Here is a 13,965-nt window from a genome sequence, read left to right as displayed (position 1 = left end):
CCGGGACTTGAGCTCTGCATTTTGAGACTGTCCCACCAATTTGGGACATGCAGTCACCCTACCAGTAGCCCTTGGAAAGTCAAAACAATTCATGTTCTGGGTGGCTTGTTTGTGCCCTGGCGTGTTCCTGCTGCAGTCTCCCTGGCTACGTGTCCCCTAGGGAGCTTTGCTTCCCACTGCATTGGGGCATTGCTTGAAATGCACATCAGCTAAAAGGAACAAGCTGGGCTTGGCCTCATAAGTCCAGGCTAATGAGTCTGGTGTGTGTTTGTGCACACGAGCTCATGAACATGTTTCAGTGCCCAGGCTTGTCTGGGCATGTATGTTGGCACATGTATGTGTGTCTCTGGATACCTGCCTGTGACCCGGTAGCATGTGGAAGGGGCAGGACACGGGGTGTGTTGCCAAGCACTTTGGCATGTTGGGTGTATTTTACTAGGTTTTGGGTCGGGTGGGGGGAGCACTGCCTCCTATTCAGCTCTGGCCATGATGCGGGGAGTTGCCGCCTCGCCTTGTCTGTGCTGGCTCTGTGAAGTGCAATCACTCTCCTATCTGGTATCTGGTGAGGTTCCCCTATTCCCCCTGACCAGGACTCTTTGCGCTCCCTGAATTAGCACTTTCCCCGGATTGGCTGTGCCTGGTTTTTAATTAAGTTCTGTTCCAGCCATTGCAATTCAGGCTGCGCAGCAGCAGGGTGGGCGATGTCTCGGGGCATCCAGCTCTCATCAGTGGCTTATAAATCAGCCAAGGCCTGTGAAGCACCTCCAACTGCCAAGCTGGGAGCCAGCTGGTGTGTGCTCAGGCTGCCCCAGAGCAGAGAACTGGCACAGCGCACAACCCACTGAGCTGGCGAGAGTGAGACAGCGCTGAGTGCCCGGCTCATACACAGGGTGGTGTCCTCCTGAGGGGGTGAGGAGCCCAGCCACTGAGCATATTTCCTCAGCTAGGGAGGGAGACCCACCCAGCCAGGGGGGCAGGAGCATGCATGACTCTCACCAGGCAGAGGGGCAAGTGGCTCTGTTCAGCCTGGGATTGCTCAGAGGCCATCCAGGTGAATTACAGCCTCAGAAACTCAGGGCCAGAACGGGGAGGAAAACGCAGGTGATTGAATATATCTGGACTTCAGAAAGTCACTTGATGGGGGAGATGACGACAGGCTGTGCTGAAAAGGTGAGCTGTGGGGCTGGAGGGAGGTTGCTTGTCGAGTTCCTCAGGGCTCAGTCCTGGGACCAATCTTATTTAATATTTTCAGGAATGACCTTGACACAAAAAGTAGGAGGGTGCCAATGAAATTTGCTGCTGACACAATGCTGGAAGGCAGCAGCACAGAGGAGGACTGGCAGAGTTGGATGACCTTGAGGATTGGAGTAATAGAAATGGGATGAAATGTAATAGTATGAAGTGCAAGTTCATGCACTTAGGGACTAATAACAAGAATTTCTGCTATACACTGGGGGCTCATCAGTTAAATGTGACAGAGGAGGAAAAAGACCTGAGACTCTAGGAGGTATCAGGCGAGGCATTTCCATTAGAGATCGGGAAGCATTAATGCTAATGTACAAGGCACCAGTAAGCCCTCCTCTGGAACACTGAAATTCTGGTCTTCCATGGTCAAGAAAGATAAATTCCAACTGGAAGAGATGCAGGGGCTAGGTGGACAATCAGGGGAATGGAGGCTGATCTTATAAAGGGAAACTGAAAAAGCTTGGTTGGTTTAGCATAGTGAGATAAAGGCTGAGAGGCAATCTGCTCACTCTCTATAGTGGGTAAACACCAGGGAGAGAGAAGAACTATTTAAGCTAAAGGACAATGTTGACACAAGAACAAATGGGGATAAACTGGCCATGAACAAATGGAGGCTGGACATTAGAAGGTTTCTAACCATCAGAGGAGTGAGCTTTTGGAACAGCCGCTCAATGGGAGTTGTGGGGCAAAGAAACTGACTAGTTTTAAAAGGGAGCCTGATAAATGTATGAGTGGGATTGTACGATGGGGTTACTTGTGATGGTGGAGGGTAGGACTCAGCAGTTCTTAGGATCACTTCTGGTTCATGTCTTATGTCTCTAAATTCTCATGCTTCAGAACTTCAGTCAGTCACCTGCAGGGGGAAGAAAATTTTGTCCCCTTTGATGTAGTTTTCCTGTATGTCTGTAGCCTGGAGAGAGAGAGAGAGAGTGTGTGTGTGTCTCTCTCCCCGGGTGGGATCATATGTCTCAGCTAATCCATGCCCTGCCAGGGCAGGTGCCTCGGGCATCGATGGTGCCTCGGTCCCTCCTGGGCTCTGCCTGTGAAATGCTTTGGCCTAGGTCTGTTTACTGGGCATGGTGTGTGGGTGCTGTTCAGTGAGCAGTTCTGCAGCAGGGCACACTGGGTAATTTGGGAGTCCCTTCTGGCATTAAGATCTATGGCTCTACACAGCCCACAGTCAGCTCACAGCCCAAGTTGTGCCTGAAGTGGCCGGAGATTTCTGCTCCGACGATCAGTAGGAAACGCTGCATTGTAAATGGCGATCATTAGGCTTCAGAGTGCATACAGCATTGAGAAGAGGTGGGAGAGGCCATTCCCAACTGTCTAGCTGCACCCGGATGACACCGAATCTCTATCACCCTCAGGAGCTTTCCTTTCCAAACATAAAGGTTTCAAAGGTATTAATAGGAAAATAGAAGCTCTAGTGGCCCCCAGAGACAAGCAGACAGCCTGGTCAACACCAGCACTGCCAAGGGACTGGGGATCAAGACTGCCCTGAGCAGAGCTGGGGGTGGGGATTTTGACAGATGATTTTTTATTTTTTATTCCTATTTATTTCCTTTCCTTTTTCAAACAAGCCCCTCCCACCAGCAGGTGCCTCCAGCATGGTGGGGCACGGGAATGCCAGGCTGGGCTAGAACACGCTCTGGCTGCAGCCACAGATCTGCCACTGTGCTAACAGGGGAACCTGGCTTGCCACACAGGCCTGGGCTCCCAGCAAGGCACTCCAATAACAGCCTTGAAGCTGCCCATGGGCCCCTGTGATTAATGCTCCCAGAGGAGCCAGCGAGCACCAGAAACCTATGCTCGGGCCGGAGAGATAAAAAGTGCTATGGGAATTCACATGATAAATAGCGGTAATAATGACAGCGGATGCTTAAGGGCTTAAGAGCCACTGAGCAATGCTCCTTGCTGGGACAGGCTGCGGCGGCCAGCACCGCCAGCAGCAGCAAGAGCTGCCTCCAGCAGGCGTGCAGGGCTGGTTCCCAAGCTCCTGTTCTCTGGGAAGAACCCCCAACTCAGTGTCAAGTGGGACTCCCAGGACCAGCCGGTGAGGGGCTGCCTGCCTCTGTTTGCAGGATTCCTGAGAGGAACGGGACAGAGTGCTGGGTTAAAACTGATAATCCTGCTAAAAGTCCAGACCCTTCTGGGGCTTTTCTTTGTGACCCTGCAGATTAAGAAGTCCCTTCTGTGCGGTGTGACTGCCCATCACTCACTGGCCTCAGAACCCAACCTCCCCTGGCCTGCAGGGGACAAGCCGTCACCCTGCGACTAGACCAAAACCAGGAGTTTAACAGAATCACGGGAGCCGAGCTCTCAGGAAAGATGCAGTCACTGTCATTCCAGGCAATAACTAGCAGAGGATGGCTGTGGAGACCCCAGAGCAGGCCTGCAGGCACTGGGGCAGTACTCAGTGGGGACGCCACAGGGCGGAGCCACGGGACACGCCTGTTCCTCCGAACGGTGAGGCAGATGAAATACATGGGTTAAAGTAACAACAGTGCTAGCTCTGCATTATGACACATGCACACACACACGGGGGGGGGGGAGGACACCTATTTGCACACACGGGTTACCATGTGTACGTATGCATACACAGAGTCACATGCACACATGCATGCACAGTAGGCTGACCAGATGTCCCAATTTTATAGAGACAGTCCTGATTTTTGGGTCTTTTTCTTATATAGGCTCCTATTACCCCCCACCCCATTCCGATTTTTCACACCTTCTGTCTGGTCACCCTCATGCACAGGGGCATGTGGAGGGAATGACACACATATCCATGAAGAGACACACTTGCACACAATCACACATGCACCCGTGCACAAGCTGGGACACCAGCACACACACACACATGTATACGTACATGGAGAGACATGCGAGCAGACATGTAATGAGCCCACCCACGTTACCAGCCAGGTTTAAGCCTGGGACTTCAGCACCACAGCACAAGCCTCGCCCACTTGGAGTACAGATGTGACTAGCCTGTTCCCCTCTGTCCAGGCTAATCACTAGAGAAGGAGGATGCACACTTTACAAGTGTGTTTCACAAGCACGTATATAAGTGCATGCACAGGGAGATGTGTACAGAGCCCTACACACACACGTGCAAACGCACAGCTACACGCAGCTCAGTTCCACAGCAGCTCCCTGGCCCAAGACTCTCCACACGTATCCCAGAGAACAACAGGGCTGGCCCCTGCGGTCTGCATGTGAGGGGGCAAGATGTCCCGGGTGGGGCTTTGTGGGGCGGGGGCTGCTCCGTGGGGTGAGGCCATCTCTGCCCCTCCCCCCAACTCCCCTTGCTGTGGTGTTGAGAGGGGACCTCGCTCTGTCTCGCGCTGCCTCGAGCTCAGGTGTCTCGCCCCGTCTCCTCTGCCCCCTGCATCCCAGTGGCTCCTCTCAAGATTTGGCCTGTGCTCTGTGGCTCCCTGTTCCCAGCTCTCACTGATGTCCCTGGCACTAGCTGCCGAGAGTCGGCCTTAGCTGGGCGCACATCCCTGCAGTGCAGGGCTGTGAGTGGCATCACTGGGCAGGGGGGCGCTGCAGGCCTGGGGCTGGCTGTGACTCATACGCTGGGGAGATGCTGGGCTGGCACCCTGAGTTAGTGGGTCACAGCCCTGCCGGCTGGGAAATGCCAGCAGGTGAGTGGGGAGCTGTGGGAGTGGCAGAGTTTGCTCTAGAGTTCTGATAAGCTAGTGTCAAACCCCCACAACCCCAGCCTATTTCCCCCAGCCTACTCTCCACGATCCCCAGCCCCAGCCTACCCCACTCTGATCCCCAGCCCCAGCCTAACCCTCCCCAACTCCCCCACCTCTCTACCCCTCCCCAACCCCCCTGCCCCAGCCTATCCCCCCAACCTACCCTCTCCGACCCCCTGCCCCAGCCTACCCCACTCTGATCCCCAGCCCCAGTCTACCCCTCCCCAACCCTCCCACCTCCGTCTACCCCTCTCCGACCCCCCACCCTTCCTCCGCAACCCCCCATCACAGTCTACCCCTTCACGATCCCTAACCTACCCCTCTCCGACCCCCCCACCCCGTTCTCCGCAACCCCCCCATCACAGTCTACCCCTCCATGACCCCCAACCTATCCCTCTCCGACCCCCTCCCCCAACCTACCCTTCCCCAACCTATGCCTCTTCAACCCTCCCACCCCATTCTACCCATCTCCTGCCCAAACCTACCCCTCCCCAACCCCCCGCCCCAGTCTACCCATCTCCAACCCTCCTGTCCAAACCTACCCCTTTCCAACCCCCAGCCTTTCCCCCCCAGCCTGCCCCTCCGCAACCCCCCACCCCAGCCTACTCCTCCCCGCCTACACCCCCTTCAAGCCTCCCACCTCCAACGCTGCTGGGAACCACCAGAAGGGGAGACACCCAGTGGTGGGGTGGGACACCCAGAGGTTATTGTGTATCCCACTGACAGGGGCAGGTAAGCGCCAGGCATACATTGCAAAGCCTGGCCAAAGGCTGCTTTCTCCCTGGGTGCATTAAATAACCCGTGGTCTAAAAAGGAACCAGCTGTCAGAGGGGGAAGGTCTCACCCAGTTCTGGGGGCGGGGGGGGGGGATTCTCGCCCAGCTGTCAGAGGGGGAGGGTTTCACCCAGCTCTCGGGGGGGGGGGGGGAGGATTCTCGCCCAGCTGTCAGAGGGGGAGGGTTTCACCCAGCTCTCTGGGAGGGGGGGGATTCTCGTCCAGCTGTCAGAGGGGGAGGGTTTCACCCAGCTCTCTGGGGGGGGGGAAGATTCTCGCCCAGCTATCGGGGGGGTCTCACCCAGTTCTCTCGGGGGGCAGGGAATCACCCGGGGGGGGGGTGTCGCCCAGCTGTCAGAGGCGCGGGCCTCGTCCAGCTATCAGAGGGGGAGGGGAGCAGCTATCCAAAGCACTAGAAACAAAGCGTGGGGGGCTGGGGCTGGGGCTGGCCTCTCTCCCTTGCGCTGAGGATCCTAGCCCCGTCTCCCTGCCTGGAGCCGGCGCGCCCCAGCGGGGGCAGCGCAGTGCCGTCCAGTGCTGGAGCATGGCGCTACCTCCCGCCCCCCAGCAGCCGCTGCTGAGCCGCGCACCGCCAGCCCCTGCGCTAACGTCTGCAATCCTGCCCTGCAGTGCCCCCTGCTGGCCTCCCAGCCTATCTCAGCCGCTCCACTCCCGGCTCCCTCCGTCCCACAGCCCAGCTGCTCCCTGCAGTGGGTGGGAGGAGGCTGGCCCAGGCTGGCACTCACTAGTCTCTGCAAAGTGCTTGGAGATCGCTGGCTGCAAGGTGAGCCCAGCTGGCGCAGATCTGGTTATAAGGCCAGACGGGACCGTTGTGATCATCTGGTCTGAGCCCCTGTACAGCACAGGCCGTAGGGCTTCCCGGAGTTAATTCCCATTTGAACTGGAGCGTAGTGTTTAGTAAACATCCAGTCTTGATGTTCAGTAATGGAGAATCCACCATGACCCACAGTGGTTCTTAAAAACCACGGTTAAGTCGCCTTAGCCATCTCCCAGTTACACTAAAGAGACTCAGTGTCTGGAGTCTGTCACTAGCAGGCAGGTTTTCCAACCCCTTAATCATTCTCCTGGCTCTTCTCTGAACCTTCTCCAGTTTATCAACATCCTTCTTGTATTGTGGACACCAGAACTGGCCACGGTGTTCCAGCAACAGTCGCACCAGCGCCAAATAGAGACGTAAAATAACCTCTCTGCTCCCATTCGATATTCCCCTGCTTACGCAGCCAAGGGTTGCATTAGCCCTTTTGGCCACAGTATCCCATTAGGAGCTCGCATTCAGCTGATTATTCACTAGCACCTCCAAATCCTTTTCAGAGTCACTGCTCCCCAGGATTGAGCCCCTCTCCCCATCCGGGAAGCATGGCTGACATTCTTCAGTCCTAGATGGATGCATTTACATTTTGCCATCTTAAAACACATATTGTTTGCTTGCATCCCAGACAGAAGTGTTGGGCTGGCTGATCTGGCAGAGGGCTGGAAGAGGATGGATAAAAGCCTAGGAGTGATGGAAGACATGGGATATGGTGAGAACAAGGACTATGCACTGGGTTTATATGGACTCTGATTTGGGACTTTTGTTATAGACTATTTGCACAGGGTTTTTGTAATAAACTGCCCTCCAGGAGGGGTATTGTAAGTAAGAGCCTGAAGTGGAGTCCATTCAGTTACTAAAGAGGGAAACTGAGGCGAGGGTCCACTTGCAAGGCTCCCTATGGCCATGAGGGGGCACCTGGGAGGATGCCACTCATTTACAATCAGTGACCTGTCTTCTTCATTACTTACTACACCCCCAATCTTTCTTTCATATGCAGACGTTATCACTGATGACTTTATGTTTTCTTCCAGGTCATTGATGATAAATCATGCATGGGTAAGAACTGATCCCAACAGAACCCCAATAGACACACAGCTGCTAGATGATGATTCCCTGTTTACAGTTACATTTTTAGACCTGTCATTTAGCAAGGTTTTAATCCATTTAATGTATGCTGTGTTAATTTTGCACAGTCTAGTTTTTAATTAAAATATTGTGCAGAATGCTTTATGGAAGAGTAAGTATTTTACATCAATGCTATTATTACTTTTATAATCAAATTTACAATCTCATCAAAAACAGATATCAAGTTAGTTTGACAGAATCAATTTTCCATTATGCCATGTTGATGTGCATTAATTATAAAACCCTCCTTTATTATTTTATTAATTAAGTCCTGTGTAAACCCTTCCATTACTTTGCTTGGGATCGACATCCAGCTGAGAGGCCTATAATTAACTAGGTCATCTCATTTATCCTTTTAAAATATTGGCACATTAGCATTCTTCCAGTCTTCTGGAACTTCCTGCCTGTTCCAGGAGTTATCGAAAATCTACATTAATGGTCCTGTGAGCGCCTCAGTCAGCTCTTTTAAAACTCTTGGATGCGGGTTATCTGAACCTATTGATTTTAAAATGTTTAACTTTAGAAGCTACTGTTTAACATCCTCCTGAGTTACTATTGGAATGGAATGTGTTTAATCAACATATGATATATCTGCACTACCTATTTTTTGTTCCCAAATACAGAACAGAAATATTTATTGAACACTTCCATCTGTTCTGCATTATTGATAATTCTACCAGTTCCATTTAGTAATGGACCAATACCATAGTTAGAGTTCTTTTTGTTCTTCATATACTTAAAAGCCCCTTCTTATTGTCCTTAACTTTGCTGACCATAGAGGGCTCCTGCTGTCCTTTTACTCCCCTTATCGATTTTCTACAATTTCTAGCTTCTGATTTATATTCATTACTATCGACTTCCCCTTTTTTCTTTTTGTTATATATATGGTTTTATTTTAATTGTAATTAATCGTATTGCCTCTATTTCTCTTCCAAGTCAGTTTTTTTTTAACGAGTGTGGGCTTCTTTCTCAATTGGGGGATTGTGTCATTTTGGGCATCTAGTAAAATAATCTTCAACAGTTCTCACTTATCATTCACATTTTTCAGTTTAAATTCTTTCTCCCAATTGATTTGGCTCATAATTGTTTTCAGTTTTGTGAAACTGGCCCTTTAAAGCACCAAGAATATATATATCCCTGGTCTGGACTTATTGTGTTTGCACATAACAATCAAGCCATGATCCCTTAAACCTAAGCTACTACTAATTTTTAGTTCTGTGATCAGTTCTTCTTTATCTGTCAAGATGAGGTCTAATAAAGAATTCCCCCAAGTTGGATGCAACGCTTTCTGAGTTGGGAAATTGTCATCTATAATATTTAGAAATTCCGAGGATGTTTTAGCAGCAGCAGCATGAGACCTCCAGCATACGTCACTCAAACTGAAGTCCCCCATGATCACACAGCCTTTTCCCCTATATATTATAGACAGGCACGTGAGGAGCCTGCACATCTCCTCCAGCACACTGTGCTCTGAAACTCTCCATTGATGCACAAAGAGGTGCGCACTGCACACCCTGACCCTATCTGCTGCTGCCTGCGGAGCTGCCCTAGAGATTCTTGGATTCTCAGGATTGAGCAGATCATGATGCCTGGTGTGACGCCATCAATGGTTGGTTACTGTGGCTGGTGCAGTGGTCCTCAGCATCCTGTTCCCTAGTGTGATTTGGGGGTCAGTAGCAAACACCACTGATACCCCATCTTGTGCTTTATCTGTTAGGACATTGATCCATAAGTAGTCAACATTATTTTCTTCTGAATTGCCAGTGGTTCGGAGACAGGCAATGCCATTTTTGACAGAGTGCCACTCCCCCTCCCCTTTTGCCCACGTGAGCCTTCCTAAATACTGAAGGTTGTAACCGGTGAATTTAACATTCCAATCATGCAAATCAGCCCTCTAGGTTTCCGTAATAATACCAACTAGATCAAATGTATGGGTTTAAAAGAGCAATTCCATTTCCTCTTGTTTGTTACCCAGGTTCCTAGCATTGGTGTCTAGGCAATTCAAGAATTTCTTTTCTTCACATCCTTTGGTTTCTTGGTTAATTTTGTTCTCAACATCTCGATTTTGTGCTAATGAAAGCCCGTTTGTTCTCCCATTAGTTTAACACCCTCCAGACTCAGGTTGGGTGAATTTTATGGCAAATAGAAATTTTGCTGAAAAAATGCATTTCTCAGGGTTCCAAAATAGTCATGAATTTGGGTCAAATTTATTTAATAGTTTGGGCTGAAAAAATCTGAAAATACGTTTCAAAAAGGTCAAAACATTTCATTTCAACTTTTAATTCTGAAACAGCATTTCAGTTTCATTTTTGGCCAAAAAAACCCAAGCCCACAAAAAAGGGTGCAAAACACCTGAAAATGGCAGAATCAAAATGAAAAACTAAAAAAAAAAGGAAAAAGAAAAAAAAATAGTTTTGAGTTTACCAGAAACATTTCAGTCCATTCAAAACAAATTGCTTTTTTGAGTTTTTCGATTCAATGTAAAAATGAAATTGGTTTTGGTTCGAATTGAACTGGATTTTTTCAGATTTGGGGGTTTGGCTCTGAATCAAAACTCCATTCTTTGGTCAGCTCTACCCCTTACTACTCCAGCCAGGGCAGACGCCGGGCCGCTGCCGAGCTCCGGGTCTGCTGCTGCTGTTGGGAACTCAGCATGGACATACATTGCTCAGGTTAGACCTGACATCAAAGACATCTGCTTCACCAGCCTAAGTCTGTCCCATCCCATTGCAGCCTCCTTTTCGTGGGTGCCCTTGCTCAGAACCACAGGGAAGGGCTGCCCCAAGCCACCTCCACAGGTCCCTGCTCAAACAGCACAGGAGAGGAGGAAGGAAAGGTTCTACAGGCATCATCAGCCAGCCTGGTCCCAGGGGCTGAGGCCCTGTGCAGGGACATGGCAACACCTGCCCTCAAAGCACAGCATCATACTAGAGGGCACCTTGCTCAGCACACAGGACGCCTCCCCCAACCCATCCACAGCCACCATCTCCTCAGTCCCCTTGGTGTAGCATGCTGCCCCGAAGTGCAGACATCCCATTGCTTGGTACATTTAGACCTGGACTGGATATAGTGTGATGGCAGCCATCTCAGCCAGCACTCCAGGGGCTGAATGGGGGACCTCCAGAGTCAAGGCATAAGCTGCTACAGCTTGAGCTAAAGAGTCAAGTCCCTAGGCAGGGCCCGTAACAACTCATACCCTCTGTGGATTGGGCACAGAGGGGCCTATAATACATGCTCACCAGTTAGTTATCATACAATGTCCTGTAGGCAGGGCCCCAGAGCCTCGGCCTCTGCAGCCCTTAATAGCAAAGCTGATGGAGCTACATGGAATCCCCCAGCTCAGGATCTGGCCCAATGGGTGTGTCCCACGCCCCAAGGTACCTCCCCAGCAGGGGAATTTCATGCCTATGGTGGGGATTTCAAAGGCAGCGCAAGGGCGCTCTGGGAGACGAGTGTCCAACGCCATCAGGTTCCAAATGAATTCCCAGGTGATGGCGCCCGCTGGATTAGTCATTCCACATTCAATTGATTAAATTCAACAAATCTGCCAGAGAATCTTCAGCCCCTCAAGCTGGTTCCTGCAGAGGCCCAGGGCCTGGCCTGCCTGAGCCCACTGAGTCCTGGGGCTTTGCCCACCTGTCACACCCAAGCCCGTGGAGTCCTGGGGCCTTGCCAGCCTCTCAGAGAACAGGGGTCTTGCTGGCCTATCATACCAGAGCCCACAGGGCTTGCTCCAAGGAGGTCAGCTCTGCTGCCACACACAGGCCCTGGCCATAGGGAACAATCCTGCATGGGCCCCAGGTGTGAACTAAAAGGCCTTTTCTATCTAATTTTCCTAGCTGTGTAGATTTCAAGGGCCATTCTGATCATCCAGTCTGAGCTCCTGCCTCGCATAGGCTGGAATCAGATGCTTCCTCAGGGATTCCTGTATCCAGGATAGTGCCCTGGGTCTGATGGAGACCAGAGACGTCCATCTCTAGGGACAGATCTCAGTTCCGCCAACCCTGGTCCCCGACGGTGACACCCCCCTGCAGCCCCAGCACCTGCTTAACTAGCCCTGCCTGCTCAGACACAGGCCTAGCTGCCGTGTGCAGAGCAGCCTTGTGATGAGGGGAGGGGAGAGCTGGCTGCTCCCCGGCTGGGCAGGCTGATTGCTGAGCACAGCCAAGGAGGCAGCCCCAAGCCATCTCTTGAGCCAAAGCATCAGGTTTCTGTCACCTTGCCCTGAAGGCTGCTGGGTAAGTCCTGTGGCACAAATAGACACCCAGGCAGTATGGCTGAGCAGCCCCTCTAATGTTCAGAGTCCCGGTGGTTCAGGGCAGGCTCACAGCCCTGGCGCGGGCGGCTCCTCCTGCTGCTGCCGGACTATGCTAGTCAGCACTGACCAAGCAGTTATTCAGATTCATACCAAGCAGTGGGGCACATACAGCAATGCCCGCAGAATAACGCCAGCCACTAATGCTCAGCTGTGTAGATTGATGGAGGCTGGAGTTCAGCAGAGCGCTGGCTTCTCCTTTGTGAGCTTGGAATGGCTGGGCAGGAAACTGCTCTGCAGAATCCTGGGGAGCTGGGAAATTCCCACCCATATGTCATGTAATGAAAGAGGTGGCAGCGCTGGGGCAGGGAGCAGGTGACTGAAATATCTTTTGGAAATTTCATTTGAGATAACAGGATTTGTGCATATCGTTTTCTATTAATAAAATGATGGACTTTCTTTGGGTTTGTATTGTCCATGAGAGGGTTTAATGCAAGATGTGCATTTTTGGGAAAGTCTGGACCTGGGAGTTTGCCGGTGTCACTCTGCAGTGTAAGTCAAGAGTGGCTGGCTGTAGGAGAGTCACCAACAATATTTCAAAAATAAGAGACATAATAATGATAGTAATACTAAGCAGCACTCACCTACGTTTGCCGGGGAATTTCTTGCTGTTCTTTGCAGCACTCAGCAACTCCCAATCTTGTTGAGATGAAAAATAAGGGTGTAATAAGGGACTGTTGGCAAGCCTAGGCTGCAGCACTCATGTACTGTACACGGGAGTAACTTATATGCAGGAGGCTGGGTGTGGGCAGGCCAGGAGTGGTTGCTCTCAGAGCGAAGCCATGTAAAAGGCTCCCCAGGTTGGAGAACTGAGTGGACACAGTCCAGACTGTAGCCTGGGGAATGTCACAGGCTGGTACTGGGGAAACACCACCAGTTGTGTCAAGGTGAGCTGTAGGCTATGATAAGTGGGGAGCACTGGTCGTTACATGGGCCATAGTCACCCCTGCTCAATTCCTGGGGGGCAGGCAGATCACTCTGAAGCCAGGTTGCCACCTCTGGCAACTAGAGCAGGGCCAGGCACTGGGGAAGGGGAGGCAGTGCAGGCGGAGGAGAGGGAAGGAGGATACCTGGGTGGGGTCACACAGGAGCACTCAGCTGGCTGAGTGACCGGACCCTGAGAGGGCAGAGGGACTGTGCAGAGGGCACTCCCCTGACATGAGGATGCCAAGGCCCTGAGAGACATTAGTTTAGTTCTGTGGCTCCCATCACAGTGATATCTGGGCACAGCACAGATGGAAATGGCTCAAGTCAAATCTCACCCATTAACTGTCACCTCTGCCCCTCCCTCAGGGTAATTACCATTCTCCAGTGAATGGCCACATTAACAAACAATTGGGGCGAGCAAACCCCTCGGCACTTAGCACCGCCCCTGGGACCCAGGTGAGCAAGGCTGACCCCTAGCTAGCGTCTCTGCTCTGGTGGGTTTTACAGGGGGTGCCAAAGAACTGCAGCTGGGGATGGCGCGTGAGAGCAGGACTCAGATCAGGCTCAAGCCATGCCTGCTGAACTGCTCCCCAGCCCAGCCATCGGCAGAGAGGGCAGCTGGGCGAGGATGTCAAGCAGCTCCTACAAGGCAGCAGTGCCAGCCCCTGTGAGCTCCCTTCAAGCAGCTGGACCTTCGCAATGGAGGGAGCTGGATGCCACGTGTGGCAGGAATCCTGCTCCGTGGGGTCTGGCACTGAAAGGAGAGCATGCGCGGGGGAGTTTCCAACACCTAGGAGGGGACCATGGGCCTCAGAGAGGATGAGAGCTGTGATTCTAGTGCTGTCGGGGGTGCTGGTACGGTAGTGCGCTATGGCTGGCTATGCGTGAATACCAGTGAGTGGAGAAGGGGCCAGGAGACGTCACTCGGCACCGTGCAGTGCAGATTCTGCGTTTTGGAAATGCAATAAAACTTGTTGTGCTTCCTTTGGCAGCAATTCCCATCACGTGTGGCCAGCGGCAGTGCCGTGTTGCCCGTGCTC

General features: G+C 51.9%; 1 protein-coding gene and 1 long non-coding RNA gene across 2 annotated transcripts in view; one reads left to right on the top strand and one right to left on the bottom strand.

Moving 5' to 3' along the window:
- Nucleotides 1–813: 813 nt before the first annotated feature.
- On the top strand, nt 814–7,788 carry LOC135976815 (uncharacterized). The gene is made up of 2 exons (XR_010594117.1): nt 814–1,170; nt 7,184–7,788. It is a non-coding gene; the product is annotated as an uncharacterized LOC135976815 (long non-coding RNA).
- Nucleotides 7,789–8,546: 758 nt separating this feature from the next.
- The window catches only part of CADM3 (cell adhesion molecule 3), a 145,946-nt gene continuing 140,527 nt past the window's right edge, over nt 8,547–13,965 (bottom strand). The window contains exon 11 of the mRNA XM_042842481.2: nt 8,547–12,637. Coding sequence (XP_042698415.2) covers nt 12,579–12,637 — 59 coding nt within the window. The 3' untranslated portion in view covers nt 8,547–12,578. The remainder of the gene's footprint in view (nt 12,638–13,965) is intronic.

The sequence above is a fragment of the Chrysemys picta genome, chromosome 20 (genome assembly GCF_011386835.1).
Source record: "Chrysemys picta bellii isolate R12L10 chromosome 20, ASM1138683v2, whole genome shotgun sequence".
Lineage (NCBI taxonomy): Eukaryota > Metazoa > Chordata > Testudines > Emydidae > Chrysemys > Chrysemys picta.
This window is presented reverse-complemented; position numbering and strand designations above follow the sequence as displayed.